Below are 12,675 nucleotides of genomic sequence, written 5' to 3' on the forward strand. Positions count from 1 at the left end.
TCTATATATCTCTATCTCTCTATCTCTCTATCTCTCTATCTCTCTATCTCTCTATCTCTCTATCTCTCTATCTCTCTATCTCTCTAATCTCTCTATCTCTCTATCTCTCTATCTCTCTATCTCTCTATCTCTCTATCTCTCTATCTCACTATCTCTCTATCTCTATATCTCTCTATCTCTCATATCTCTCTATCTCTCTATCTCTCTATCTCTCTATCTCTCTATCTCTCTATCTCTCTATCTCTCTATCTCTCTATCTCTATCTATCTCTCTATCTCTCTATCTCTCTATCTCTCTATCTCTCTATCTCTCTATCTCACTATCTCTCTATCTCTCTATCTCTCTATCTCTATCTCTCTATCTCTCTATCTCTCTATCACTCATCTCTAACTCCTATCTCTATCTCTCTAATCTCTCTAACTCCTATCCTCTAATCTCTCTATCTCTCAATCTCTCTATCTCTCTATCTCTCTATCTCTTCTATCTCTCTATCTCTCTATCTCTCTATCTCTCTATCTCTCTATCTCTCTATCTCTCTATCTCTCACTACTCTCTCTATCTCTCTTCTATCTCTCATCTCTCTATCTCTCTATCTCTCTATCTCTCTATCTCTATCATCATCTCTCACTATCTCTCTATCTCTCTATCTCTCTATCTCTACTCAATCTCACAATCTCTCTATCTCCTTATCTATCTCTCTATCTCTATCTCTATCTCTCTACTCTATCTCTCTATCTCTCTATCTCTCTATCTCTCTATCTCTCTTCACTCTCTCTCTATCTCTCTATCTACTTCTCTCTATCTCTCTATCTCTCTATCTCTCTATCTCTCTAACTCTCTATCTCTCTATCTCTCATCACTATCTCTCTATCTCTCTATCTCTCTAACTCCTATCTCTCTATCTCATCTAACTCTCAACTCTCTATCTCACCTCTATCTCTCTATCTCTCTACTCTCTATCACTCTAACACTCTATCTCTCTATCTCTCTATCTCTCTATCTCTAACTCAATCTCTCTATCTCTCTAACACTCTACTCTATCTCTCTATCTCTCTATCTCTCTAACTCTCTATCTCTCATTCATCTCTCTATCTCTCTATCACTAACACTCTAACTCACTATCACTCTATCTCTCTATCTCTCTATCTCTCTATCTCTCTATCTCTCTAACTCTCTACACTCTAATCTCACAACTCACATCTCAACTCTCACTATCTCTCAATCACACTATCTCTCTATCTCTCTATCTCTCTATCTCTCTATCTCTCTATCACTCAACACTCAAACACTCACACACACAACACACACAACACACAACACACAACACAAACACACACACACACTCACATCACACTATCTCACTAACACACTATCACTCAACACTCAACTCACAAACACACTACACACATCACTCAAACTCACAAACACACAAACACACTAACTCAACTACTCATCTCTCAATCTCTCTATCTCACTATCTATCTACACACAACAACACTACACACAACTCACTATCACTCAACACACAACACTCTCACACACAAACACTATCACACAACACACTCACACTACACTCACTACTCACACAACACACTAACACACAAACACACACATCACACTATCTCACACACACAACACACTACACACAACACACAATCACACAAATCTCACAACACACTAACACTCAACACACAAACACACAACACTCAACACACTACACTCTATCACACTACACACTACACTCACAACTCACTAAACACACAACACACACTCACAACACTCACACACAAACACACAACTCTCAAACACACTAACACACACACACACACACACAAACACACAAACAACACAACACACACACACACACACACACAAACACACAACACACACAACACAACACACACACAACACACACACAAACACACAACAACACACAAACACACACACAACACATCAACAACACAACAACACACACAACACAAAAACACACTAACACAACACACACACACACAACACACACAACACAACACACACACACACACAACACACAACACACACACAACACACACAAACACACAACACCACAACACAACACACAACACAACACAACAACACACAACACACAACACAAACACACACACACACAAACACAAACACACAACTCACACACACTAACACACACACACACAACAACACAAACACAACACACACACACACAAACACAAACACACAACACACACACACACAACACAACACAACAAAACACAACAACACAACACACAAACACACATCACACACACTCAACACACACACACACAACAACACACACTCAAACACTACACTCACTAACACACAAACACACTACTCACAACACACACAACACAACACAACAAACACACAAACACACACACACACAACCTACACACACACAAACAACACACACACACAACACACAACACACAAACACACAAACACACTAACACACAAACACACATCACACTACTCAAACTCAAACACACTAACACTCAACTCACACACACTCTAACACACACACACACACAACACACACAACACACAAACACACAACACACTCACACACACACTCACACACACACACACACAAACACACAAACACACACACACACACACACAACACACACAACACACAACACACAACACACACAACAACACAAACTCACTAACACACAAACTCACAAACACACAATCACACTATCACAACACACACAAACACACTAACAACACAACACTCACACACTAACACAACACAAACACACACACACTCAACACAACACACACACAAACACACACAAACACACACAAACACACACACACACAACACACACACACACACACACACACACACACAAACACACACAACACAAAACAACACACAACACACAAACACACAACACTCAACACACACAAACACAAACAACACACACAACACACACACAACACACAAACACACAACACACACAACACACACACACAACACACACACAACACACAACACACACACACAACACACAAACACAACACACAACACAACACACAACACACAACACACACACAACACACAAACACACAAACACACAAACAACACACACACTCAACACAACACACTCTACACACTAACACACTAACACACAACAACAACACACAAACACTCAAACAACAAAACACACAAACATACACACTAACACACACACACACAAACACACAACTCACAACACACTCAACACACAACACACAAACACAAACACAACACACACAAACAACAACACAACAAACACACACACACACTCACACAACAAACTCAAACACACAACACACAACACTCAACTCACAAACACACAACTCACTATCTCTAACTCACAAACACACAATCACACAATCACACTCACACACAACACACAAACACTCAACACTCAACACACTACTCACACACACACACAACAACAACACACAAACACACAACACACTACACAACACACAACACTCAACACACACACACAACACACTATCTCACAATCTCACTAACACACAATCAACACACTATCACACTATCACTCTAACTCACAAACAACACACAACTCTCACTCACAATCACTCTACACTCAACTCACTAACACTCAAACTCACTATCTCACTAACACTCAACACTCATCACACAAACACACAATCACTCTACACAACTCACTACTCACAAACTCACAACACTCACAACAAACACACACACACTCACAACAACACACAAACACACAAACACACAAACTCAACAAACACACAAACACACACACAACACACACAAACACAAACACACACAACACACAAACACAACACAACAACACACAAACACACAACACACTACACACAACACACAATCACACTACTCTCACTCACACACACACACACACACACACACACAAACACACACACACAACACACACAAACACAACACACACAAACAACACAACAACACAAACACACACACACACAAAACACACAACACAACACACAACACACAAACACACACACACACACACACACACAACAACACACAACACACACAACACACAACACACAACACACACACACAACACACAAACAACTCACAACACACAAACACACAAACACACAACACACAAACTCATCACACTTATCACACAATCTCACTATCACTCAAACTCACAATCACTAACACACAATCTCTCTATCTCTCTATCTCACAACACACTAACACACAAACACAAACAACAACACACAAACACACAACACACACACACACAACACACAAACACACAAACTCACAACACACAACACACACACACAACACAAAACACACAACACACTCACACACACACAACACACACACACACACACACAAACACTCAAACACACAAACACACTAACACTCAACACACTATCACACAAACACACACACACAAAACACAATCACACAAACTCACATCTCACAATCTCTCAAACTCACTAACTCACATCACACAAACACACAATCACACAACACACAAACACTCAAACACTCACACACTCTAACACTCTATCTCACTAACTCACTACACACACACACACACAACTACACACAAACAACAACACACAATCACACAACTACAACTCACTATCTCTATCTCACTACTCTCACACTCAAACTCTCAAACTCACACAAACTACTCAAACAACACACTATCACTCTACACTCACACTCTCAACACACAAACACACACAACACACTCTAACACACTACACTCACATCTACACTCAATCTCTCTATCACACAAACATCACAACAACTCACTAACACAACTCTCTAACACTAATCTCTCTAACTCACAATCACTCATAACTCTAATCACTCTACACTCATCTCTCTAACTCTCTATCTACACTATCTCTCAATCTCTCAAACTCACTAACTCTCAATCTCTCAATCACTCTATCTCAACTCACTATCACTCTATCTCTCTATCACTCAACTCTCTATCTCTCTATCTCTCTATCTCTCTATCTCTCTATCTCTCTATCTCTCTATCACTCTATCTCTCTATCTCTATCTCTCTATCTCTCTATCTCTATCTCAACTCTCTATCTCTCTATCTCTCTATCTCTCTATCTCACTATCTCTCTATCTCTCTATCTCTCTATCTCTCTATCTCTCTATCTCTCTATCTCTCTATCTCTCTATCTCTCTATCTCTCTATCTCACTACTCTCTATCTCTCTATCTCTCTATCTCTCTATCTCTCTATCTCTCTATCTCTCTATCTCTCTATCTCTCTATCTCTCTATCTCTCTATCTCTCTATCTCTCTATCTCTCTCTATCTCTCTATCTCTCTCTATCTCTCTATCTCTCTATCTCTCTATCTCTCTATCTCTCTATCTCTCTATCTCTCTATCTCTCTATCTCTCTATCTCTATCTCTATCTCTCTATCTCTCTATCTCTATCTCATCTCTCTACTCTATCTCTCTATCTCTCTATCTCTCTATCTCTCTATCTCTCTATCTCTCTATCTCTCTATCTCTCTATCTCTCTATCTCTCTATCTCTCTATCTCTCTATCTCTCTATCTCTCTATCTCTCTATCTCTCTATCTCTCTATCTCTCTATCTCTCTATCTCTCTATCTCTCTATCTCTCTATCTCTCTATCTCTCTATCTCTCTATCTCTCTATCTCTCTATCTCTCTATCTCTCTATCTCTCTATCTCTCTATCTCTATCTCTCTATCTCTCTATCTCTCTATCTCTCTATCTCTCTATCTCTCTATCTCTCTATCTCTCTATCTCTCTATCTCTCTATCTCTCTATCTCTCTATCTCTCTATCTCTCTATCTCTCTATCTCTCTATCTCTCTATCTCTCTATCTCTCTATCTCTCTATCTCTCTATCTCTCTATCTCTCTATCTCTCTATCTCTCTATCTCTCTATCTCTCTATCTCTCTATCTCTCTATCTCTCTATCTCTCTATCTCTCTATCTCTCTATCTCTCTATCTCTCTATCTCTCTATCTCTCTATCTCTCTATCTCTCTATCTCTCTATCTCTCTATCTCTCTATCTCTCTATCTCTCTATCTCTCTATCTCTCTATCTCTCTATCTCTCTATCTCTCTATCTCTCTATCTCTCTATCTCTCTATCTCTCTATCTCTCTATCTCTCTATCTCTCTATCTCTCTATCTCTCTATCTCTCTATCTCTCTATCTCTCTATCTCTCTATCTCTCTATCTCTCTATCTCTCTATCTCTCTATCTCTCTATCTCTCTATCTCTCTCTCTATCTCTCTCTATCTCTCTATCTCTCTATCTCTCTATCTCTCTATCTCTCTATCTCTCTATCTCTCTATCTCTCTATCTCTCTATCTCTCTATCTCTCTATCTCTCTATCTCTCTATCTCTCTATCTCTCTATCTCTCTATCTCTCTATCTCTCTATCTCTCTATCTCTCTATCTCTCTATCTCTCTATCTCTCTATCTCTCTATCTCTCTATCTCTCTATCTCTCTATCTCTCTATCTCTCTATCTCTCTATCTCTCTATCTCTCTATCTCTCTATCTCTCTATCTCTCTATCTCTCTATCTCTCTATCTCTCTATCTCTCTATCTCTCTACACTAAAGATTCTTTAAAATGTAACCCAGCAACTTGGTAGGTCATTTCCTGAGGAGACATTCCCTGTAGCAGGTTTGGTGTCGGCCTTTGTGACTAACACCTGTAGCATCATATGATCCTCTTGAGCTCCGTGGATCCGGCAGCACATTTGTATAACATGACTGTCGGATTCCTTTGACATGAGCTGGTCTAGTGTTTAGTCATCTTCCGCTGATGACCGTACTGACACCGTCTCACCTTGCTTCAGTAGTGATGATGCACCTGTAGGAACTGGTTTATTCTGCGCTGGTTACATTCTTTCACCTCACGTGACCCCAGGCTTTCCCAACGGCCCCATAAACTAGCATGGCTGCATTTTCTGTTCTGCCTGCCAGACGCTTCTGACGTGTTCAGTCTATCCGAGGGCCCTATACACATTAGAGCAGGGAAATATATTTACATGGCCTTTTTTTTCCCACTTTGTTTTTCCTCCCCCTTTTCAAAAAATCGGAAATTCTTTATTTATCGCCGTAGCAGTATGAGGACTTTAGAATTTTTAAAAAGTTTTTCGGTACATTAAAAGTGGAGTAAAATGACAAAAAAAAACAAACACGAAATTCCGCCATTTTTGAATTTGCCCATGTGTAATTTGCATATAGGGGCACGCTTTTAAATGTAGTCTTCACAGAAAACCAACACTAAGGTTAAATTAACACGGGAGAGTGCTATCTTATTGCACTTGCCAACGTGCATTTTTCATGCGGATGCTAAGCATTTTTGACTCTAACTCGTCGCATCACTTACCGAGAAATTGCGATCCTCAGGCGCGTGTTTCACGCTTCTGAGGATCACAAGTGATTCCCATTGATGTCATTGGGAAGCATCATGTCACACTCCCATGGTATGGCATACAAGTGCCATGCGATGTCTTTACAGCTACCATTGAAAACAATGGACGTTCCAAGGGAACGCCAAAAGATAGAACATGCTTGTTCGTCTGAGTAAGGGCTCCTTTCCACTGGCGATAGCGATAATCCCTGCGAGAAAATCGCATCGCTGCAAAATCACAAGTTTTTGCGTTGCGATGCGAGAATCTGTTTTGCAATTACACTGTATGTGCGAGAGAAAAACGCAAAACGCTGAAACAATCCCCCTGCTGCGATTTTATTTATTTTTTATTTTTTTTAAATCCTCGCATCGCAGCTTGCCCTTAAACATCGCTAATGGAAAGGTTTTCATAGAACAACATGTGCAGGACTTTCCTGCGAGAGCTCGCACTCTCACATCGCACTGAAAACGCACGATTATCTCGCCAGTGGAAAGGAGCCCTAAGTCCATTCAAAAGAATGGAGGTCACATTTGCACATCTCTCAACACATAAAACTCACACAAGATTCTCGCCTGTGTGAATGTAGCCTAAAGAGTATGGAAGATCAAGAAACAGAGATAAAATGTGTGTGTAAAATATATATATTGCAATCTTCATTTCCATGTTAATGATGTCCATTTCTATATTTACTTCCCCAGGGCCTCTTCAGAACCCCATGATATATTCACCGCAGCAACCTTTGGGACATGGCTATGGTTCGGCACTTCCAGGCTCATACCCGCAACAGATGCCAGCTAAAGCTCCTCCGCAAGCTGGCCCTGGACTATATAACTATGGCGGATCTCAGACTGTTCTACAGCCAGGAGTCCATCAGGGTTCTAGCCAGCCTTTCAATAGGCCTCCTATAGGAACATCACCAGCACCACCTGCTGCAAACACAATGTCTGCACCAAGGATGAACCTTCCCCCTCAGAACTCAGTTGGACCACCAGCATCAGTAGTCAACAATCATCCTCATGGGAACCAGTCAAGCTGGCAGTATTTTCCAACACCCTTAAGTCATGGACAGGCGCACACCATGACCAATCATGTGTCGCCCACAGCAGGAGTGATCTCTGCCCCACCGCCAACACTTGGAAACTCGCAGCCTCCCACTACTCAGCAGTATGGAGCTTCTTTTGGAGTCCCACCTAATCAAAACAGTTTTATGAGTCCAGGTAGTGTATGAAATGGTTTCTTATCTAGTTTAATGTTACTTGTGAAAAAGTTGCCTTATAACTTAGTCTTAAGTAAAGGCCCATTTACACAACGATTATCACTCAAAATTTATTGAAATGATGGCCTATGAGCGATGATCGCTGCATGTAAACGCTGCCATCATTCACTCTTCGGCTGAACAATGGTTTTAAGGTGAGCTTAAAATACATCGTTCAGCCGGAGAAGATAAAACAGACCACATGCTGTGTTCTGCATGGGAGTCGGAGTTTACATTGTATTCTGCGACCGCCCTGAGCAAGAACAAAGGAGAGCTGTGTGCAGAGCTCATACCATATGCTGTGCTTTGCAAACAGCTCCCGGAGGCCCTTTTACCCGCAAAGGAAGCTGCTAAAGTGTTAATGGACATTAGTCCTCATTCACCCACAGAAGATCACTTCCTGGTTGCTGGATTCATAAATCCCACCCCCAGGAAGCGATGGCGCTGATTAAGCTGGATAAGCCAATCAATGCAGCGCTCGATGAACCAATGCAATGGCTGTGTTTGGTTCATCCAGAGCTTCATTGGCTGGACAGCAGCTGAAGAACCAACCTACAACCAGTGCATTGTGGAGGGGGGATTTATGAATTGGCCATTTAATTGCCGCGACTCAGCCAGTTCATAACTGAACCAAGCCTTTTAGGTAAGTATTCTGTGTTTTTTTTTTTTTTTTTTTTTTTGTGTGTTTGTTTTTTTTAAGTGCAGTAAGGGCTTAGTTTCAGGGTAGGCTTATTTCCTAGTGTTAAAGTCTCATCGCATTGCACAAAAACTGCGATTCTGACAAAAACGAATGCTCCATAGGGAAACATGAGCTACAAAAAAGTGCAAATCGCTGCAATACAGAGCATGCCACAATTTTTTTTTTTTTATTTTGCTTGGCATCAAAGAAAACAGCGCTAATGTGAAAGAACCCATTGGAAAGCATGGGCTCCACATACATGCAGTTTCTCGCACTATCGCATTACTGCAAAATCACACAATTCTGTCGCCCGTGTAAGAGCGGCTTAAGGCTGAGATAAGATATGGGGGATATTTTCTGCCTCAGGTTTCTTCCAAGACTGCAGTGGATCTCAACTTTTTGTATTGCAAAGGATGAAACCTGGTGAAAATCCCACAATTTTTACAACTTAAGTATCGTGTGGATTTGAAAATCCGTAGCAAGTTATGATTCTCGCAGTGAATTCTTTGAAAACCCCGTGTATATCTCTTATACAGTGAACATTCACAACAATTCCATTGTGCCCTTGTCCCCGAAATGTTGTTTGGAAAACCAAAAAGCATCTCGTCGCTTGGGATTTGGTAGCTGCTTGCCGGAAGTTCCCCTGTTGGAGACAACCTAGACTAGACCGGTTGGATACGCCCTTCCAAGCTCCCCAGGCAGCCTGGTAATATTGAGATGCCACACCGCCACCCCAATGCCCTAGCGCTATGGAGTTACCATGCAAGTAGGGCCAAGTCACTTGTGGGGCAATTAATGGAGGTATCTGGTCCAGCAACATCGGTGCACTTGGAGAAGGGAGATTGTTGGGACTCGCGCATAACTTTGTCTTACTAGATAGATCTGTGACTGAGGATCCTTTTGCACAATCTGAACGTTAATCGTTTAGTGTAAATGCCAGCAGCAACTGAAAGGCAAGAGATTATTTTTGTCGTTCAGTTTCTGCAGGCATAAAAATTAAACGCCAATCAACCTGTGTAAACAGGGAGTCCATCTATGAACGACTGCCACCTTATGAAAGAAGGTGTGTGACCGGAGTAACCGCAGGCTCTGCCTCCATTCACTGAGCAACCCTCACTCCTGTATGAAGGCACATGAGCGATTATTGGAAATTTTTATACTTGTAGCTTAAAGGGTATGTTACCTGCTTCCATTACTGGTAGACTTGGGGTACATTTACATTGGTTGACTAGTAGCTTAAAAATCGTTCAAACAAGCGAAGGACTCCCTAATGAATAGAGACAGGTAGTTGGAAGAGATCTCTGGCACACTCCGCCTCCATTCATTGAACTGTCACTTCTGGGGGAGAGCACAGGAGCGACAGTCGTTGGGACAACTGTTAGGCGCTTCTGGGCCTGCTAGTCATCCCATGTAAAATTACTGCTAAAGGGGTTGTCCAGTTGTAAACTATTGATGATGTGTCCTCTGGATAGCTCATTAATAGTAGACCAGCGGAGGTCCGTTGCCCAGGACCCCCACTGTTCACCAGGCTTATGCGCCCATGCCCTAAACTGATTTCTGGCCAGCTCCGATAGGTCATGAATATAGTTTCCTCTGAAAATAAGCCCTGCCCAGATAATAAGCCCTACCTCTATTTTCAGGCTCTACTATTCACAGGCATTCAGTGAATGACGATATCACTGAATGGCTGTGATTGGTTCATCGAGGCCCGGGCCTGATTGGATTGAGCATCAACATAACTTGTTGGAGGTAGGGTATTCAAAGCCCCGTCTCCAAAAGAGAATCCTGTCAGCGCTGAGAACTGCAGCAGCATGGGGACCAACGCGAGAGACACAGACGCCGGCAGCTAGGTGAGTATTGCTATTTTTTTTTTTTTACCTTGTTTATACTCACCTAGCCGTTGGCATTTGTGCCCCTCTCGCTGGTCCCTGCGCTGCTGCAGTTCTCAGCGCTGACAGGATTCTCTTCTCCGGGTAACGGGGCTCAGATTACCCTGCTTTCAGTAAGCGTTGTGATTGGATCGAGCGTCAGCCAGTCAGAGCCGGCGCTCGATGACCCAGTCCTGGGGTGCTTTTTGTACTTGCCTGCTTCTTTGCTCTTGAAGTGGCCTTCCTCTCCTCATTCCATGTGCTCACTGGGATGTATGTGTGTATACACTGTCTTCCATATTTTGCAAGTTAAATTTTGATAGGATTTCAGTAAACTGAGCAATTTAGGTTTTAGTCTTTTAAATTAGTTTGCTTTATTCCTCATATTTTTAGATGTGTGGTAGTAATGTCAGACAGGCTTGTTCATCAGATTGGCAGGTGATCTTGGTTACAGGGAAAGTCACTGAAAGTCAATGTTCCACATTATTGGGCAAGTCACAGTTCTCACGCAATATGAGAGGAAATAAAGACCTCTGAAGGTGAAAAGCCTGAACTAGTCCAATTTCTTGCTAAAAGCATGAAAACAATTGATATTTCACGGAAAGTGAAAAGAGATCATCAAACTGTGCAATAATTTGTAAGTGATTCACGGCACAGGGGAATGCGATCTGATAAAGGCCTAATAGGGAAAGTTTCAGCCAGGCAAATTAATCTTATTAAAAGGGCAGCTGTAAAAAGCCCCCGATGAGCAGTAAACGGGTACTGGAAGATGCTGGCGTCTCCGGATTGTTAAGAACCTCTCAATGCAGGATCCTCCAGTGAGTGATAGTTGTGCATAAAGCTATAGAATTGGAAGGGACCTCCAGGGTCATCGGGTCCCACCCCCTGCTCAGTGCAGGATTTACTAAATCATCCCAGAGAGATATTTGTCCAGCCTCTGTTTGAACACTTCCAATGAAGGAGAACTCACCTCCTCCCGTGGTAACCTGTTCCATTTATTGATCACTCTCACTATCTAATACGAGGGGCTGCTGATAAGTCTTTGGCTCTGTGCTCTTTTTTTTGTTTCTATGGTAATGACTGTTACATCACATGAAAGCCTTATGTGTCTAATATAGGTTTTCAAAATTTTGTGTTTGTAGCTTATGGCAACAGTGATTTAGGCATACGGGAAAACAAAATGGCGGAGTCTAAGGCCATATTAAAAGCAAATGAGAGCAGAGGAGTGATAAAATTCGTGCGTGCTACTAGTGGACTACCTTCAAAATGGTTCCACCATCAATGCAAGGTATCCCATTGAACCTTTGGACCAATTGAAGGCAGCTCTGAAGGCCACAAGGCGCGGCAAGTACTCCAAAGGAATCTTGTTCCTGCAAGACAACGCCTTCGCTCACACTGCACAAGCGAACACGACAAAACTGGT

At 41.8% G+C, this 12,675-nt stretch overlaps 1 protein-coding gene across 1 annotated transcript in view; it reads left to right on the plus strand.

Moving 5' to 3' along the window:
- Nucleotides 1-12,675, plus strand: part of SEC24A (SEC24 homolog A, COPII coat complex component) — an 84,760-nt gene that overhangs the window by 22,177 nt on the left and 49,908 nt on the right. Inside the window, exon 2 of the mRNA XM_066591023.1 lies at nucleotides 8,149-8,667. Within this exon, the coding sequence (XP_066447120.1) occupies nucleotides 8,149-8,667 (519 nt within the window). The remainder of the gene's footprint in view (nucleotides 1-8,148; nucleotides 8,668-12,675) is intronic.

The sequence above is a fragment of the Eleutherodactylus coqui genome, chromosome 2, assembly GCF_035609145.1.
Source record: "Eleutherodactylus coqui strain aEleCoq1 chromosome 2, aEleCoq1.hap1, whole genome shotgun sequence".
Classification (NCBI taxonomy): Eukaryota; Metazoa; Chordata; class Amphibia; order Anura; family Eleutherodactylidae; genus Eleutherodactylus; species Eleutherodactylus coqui.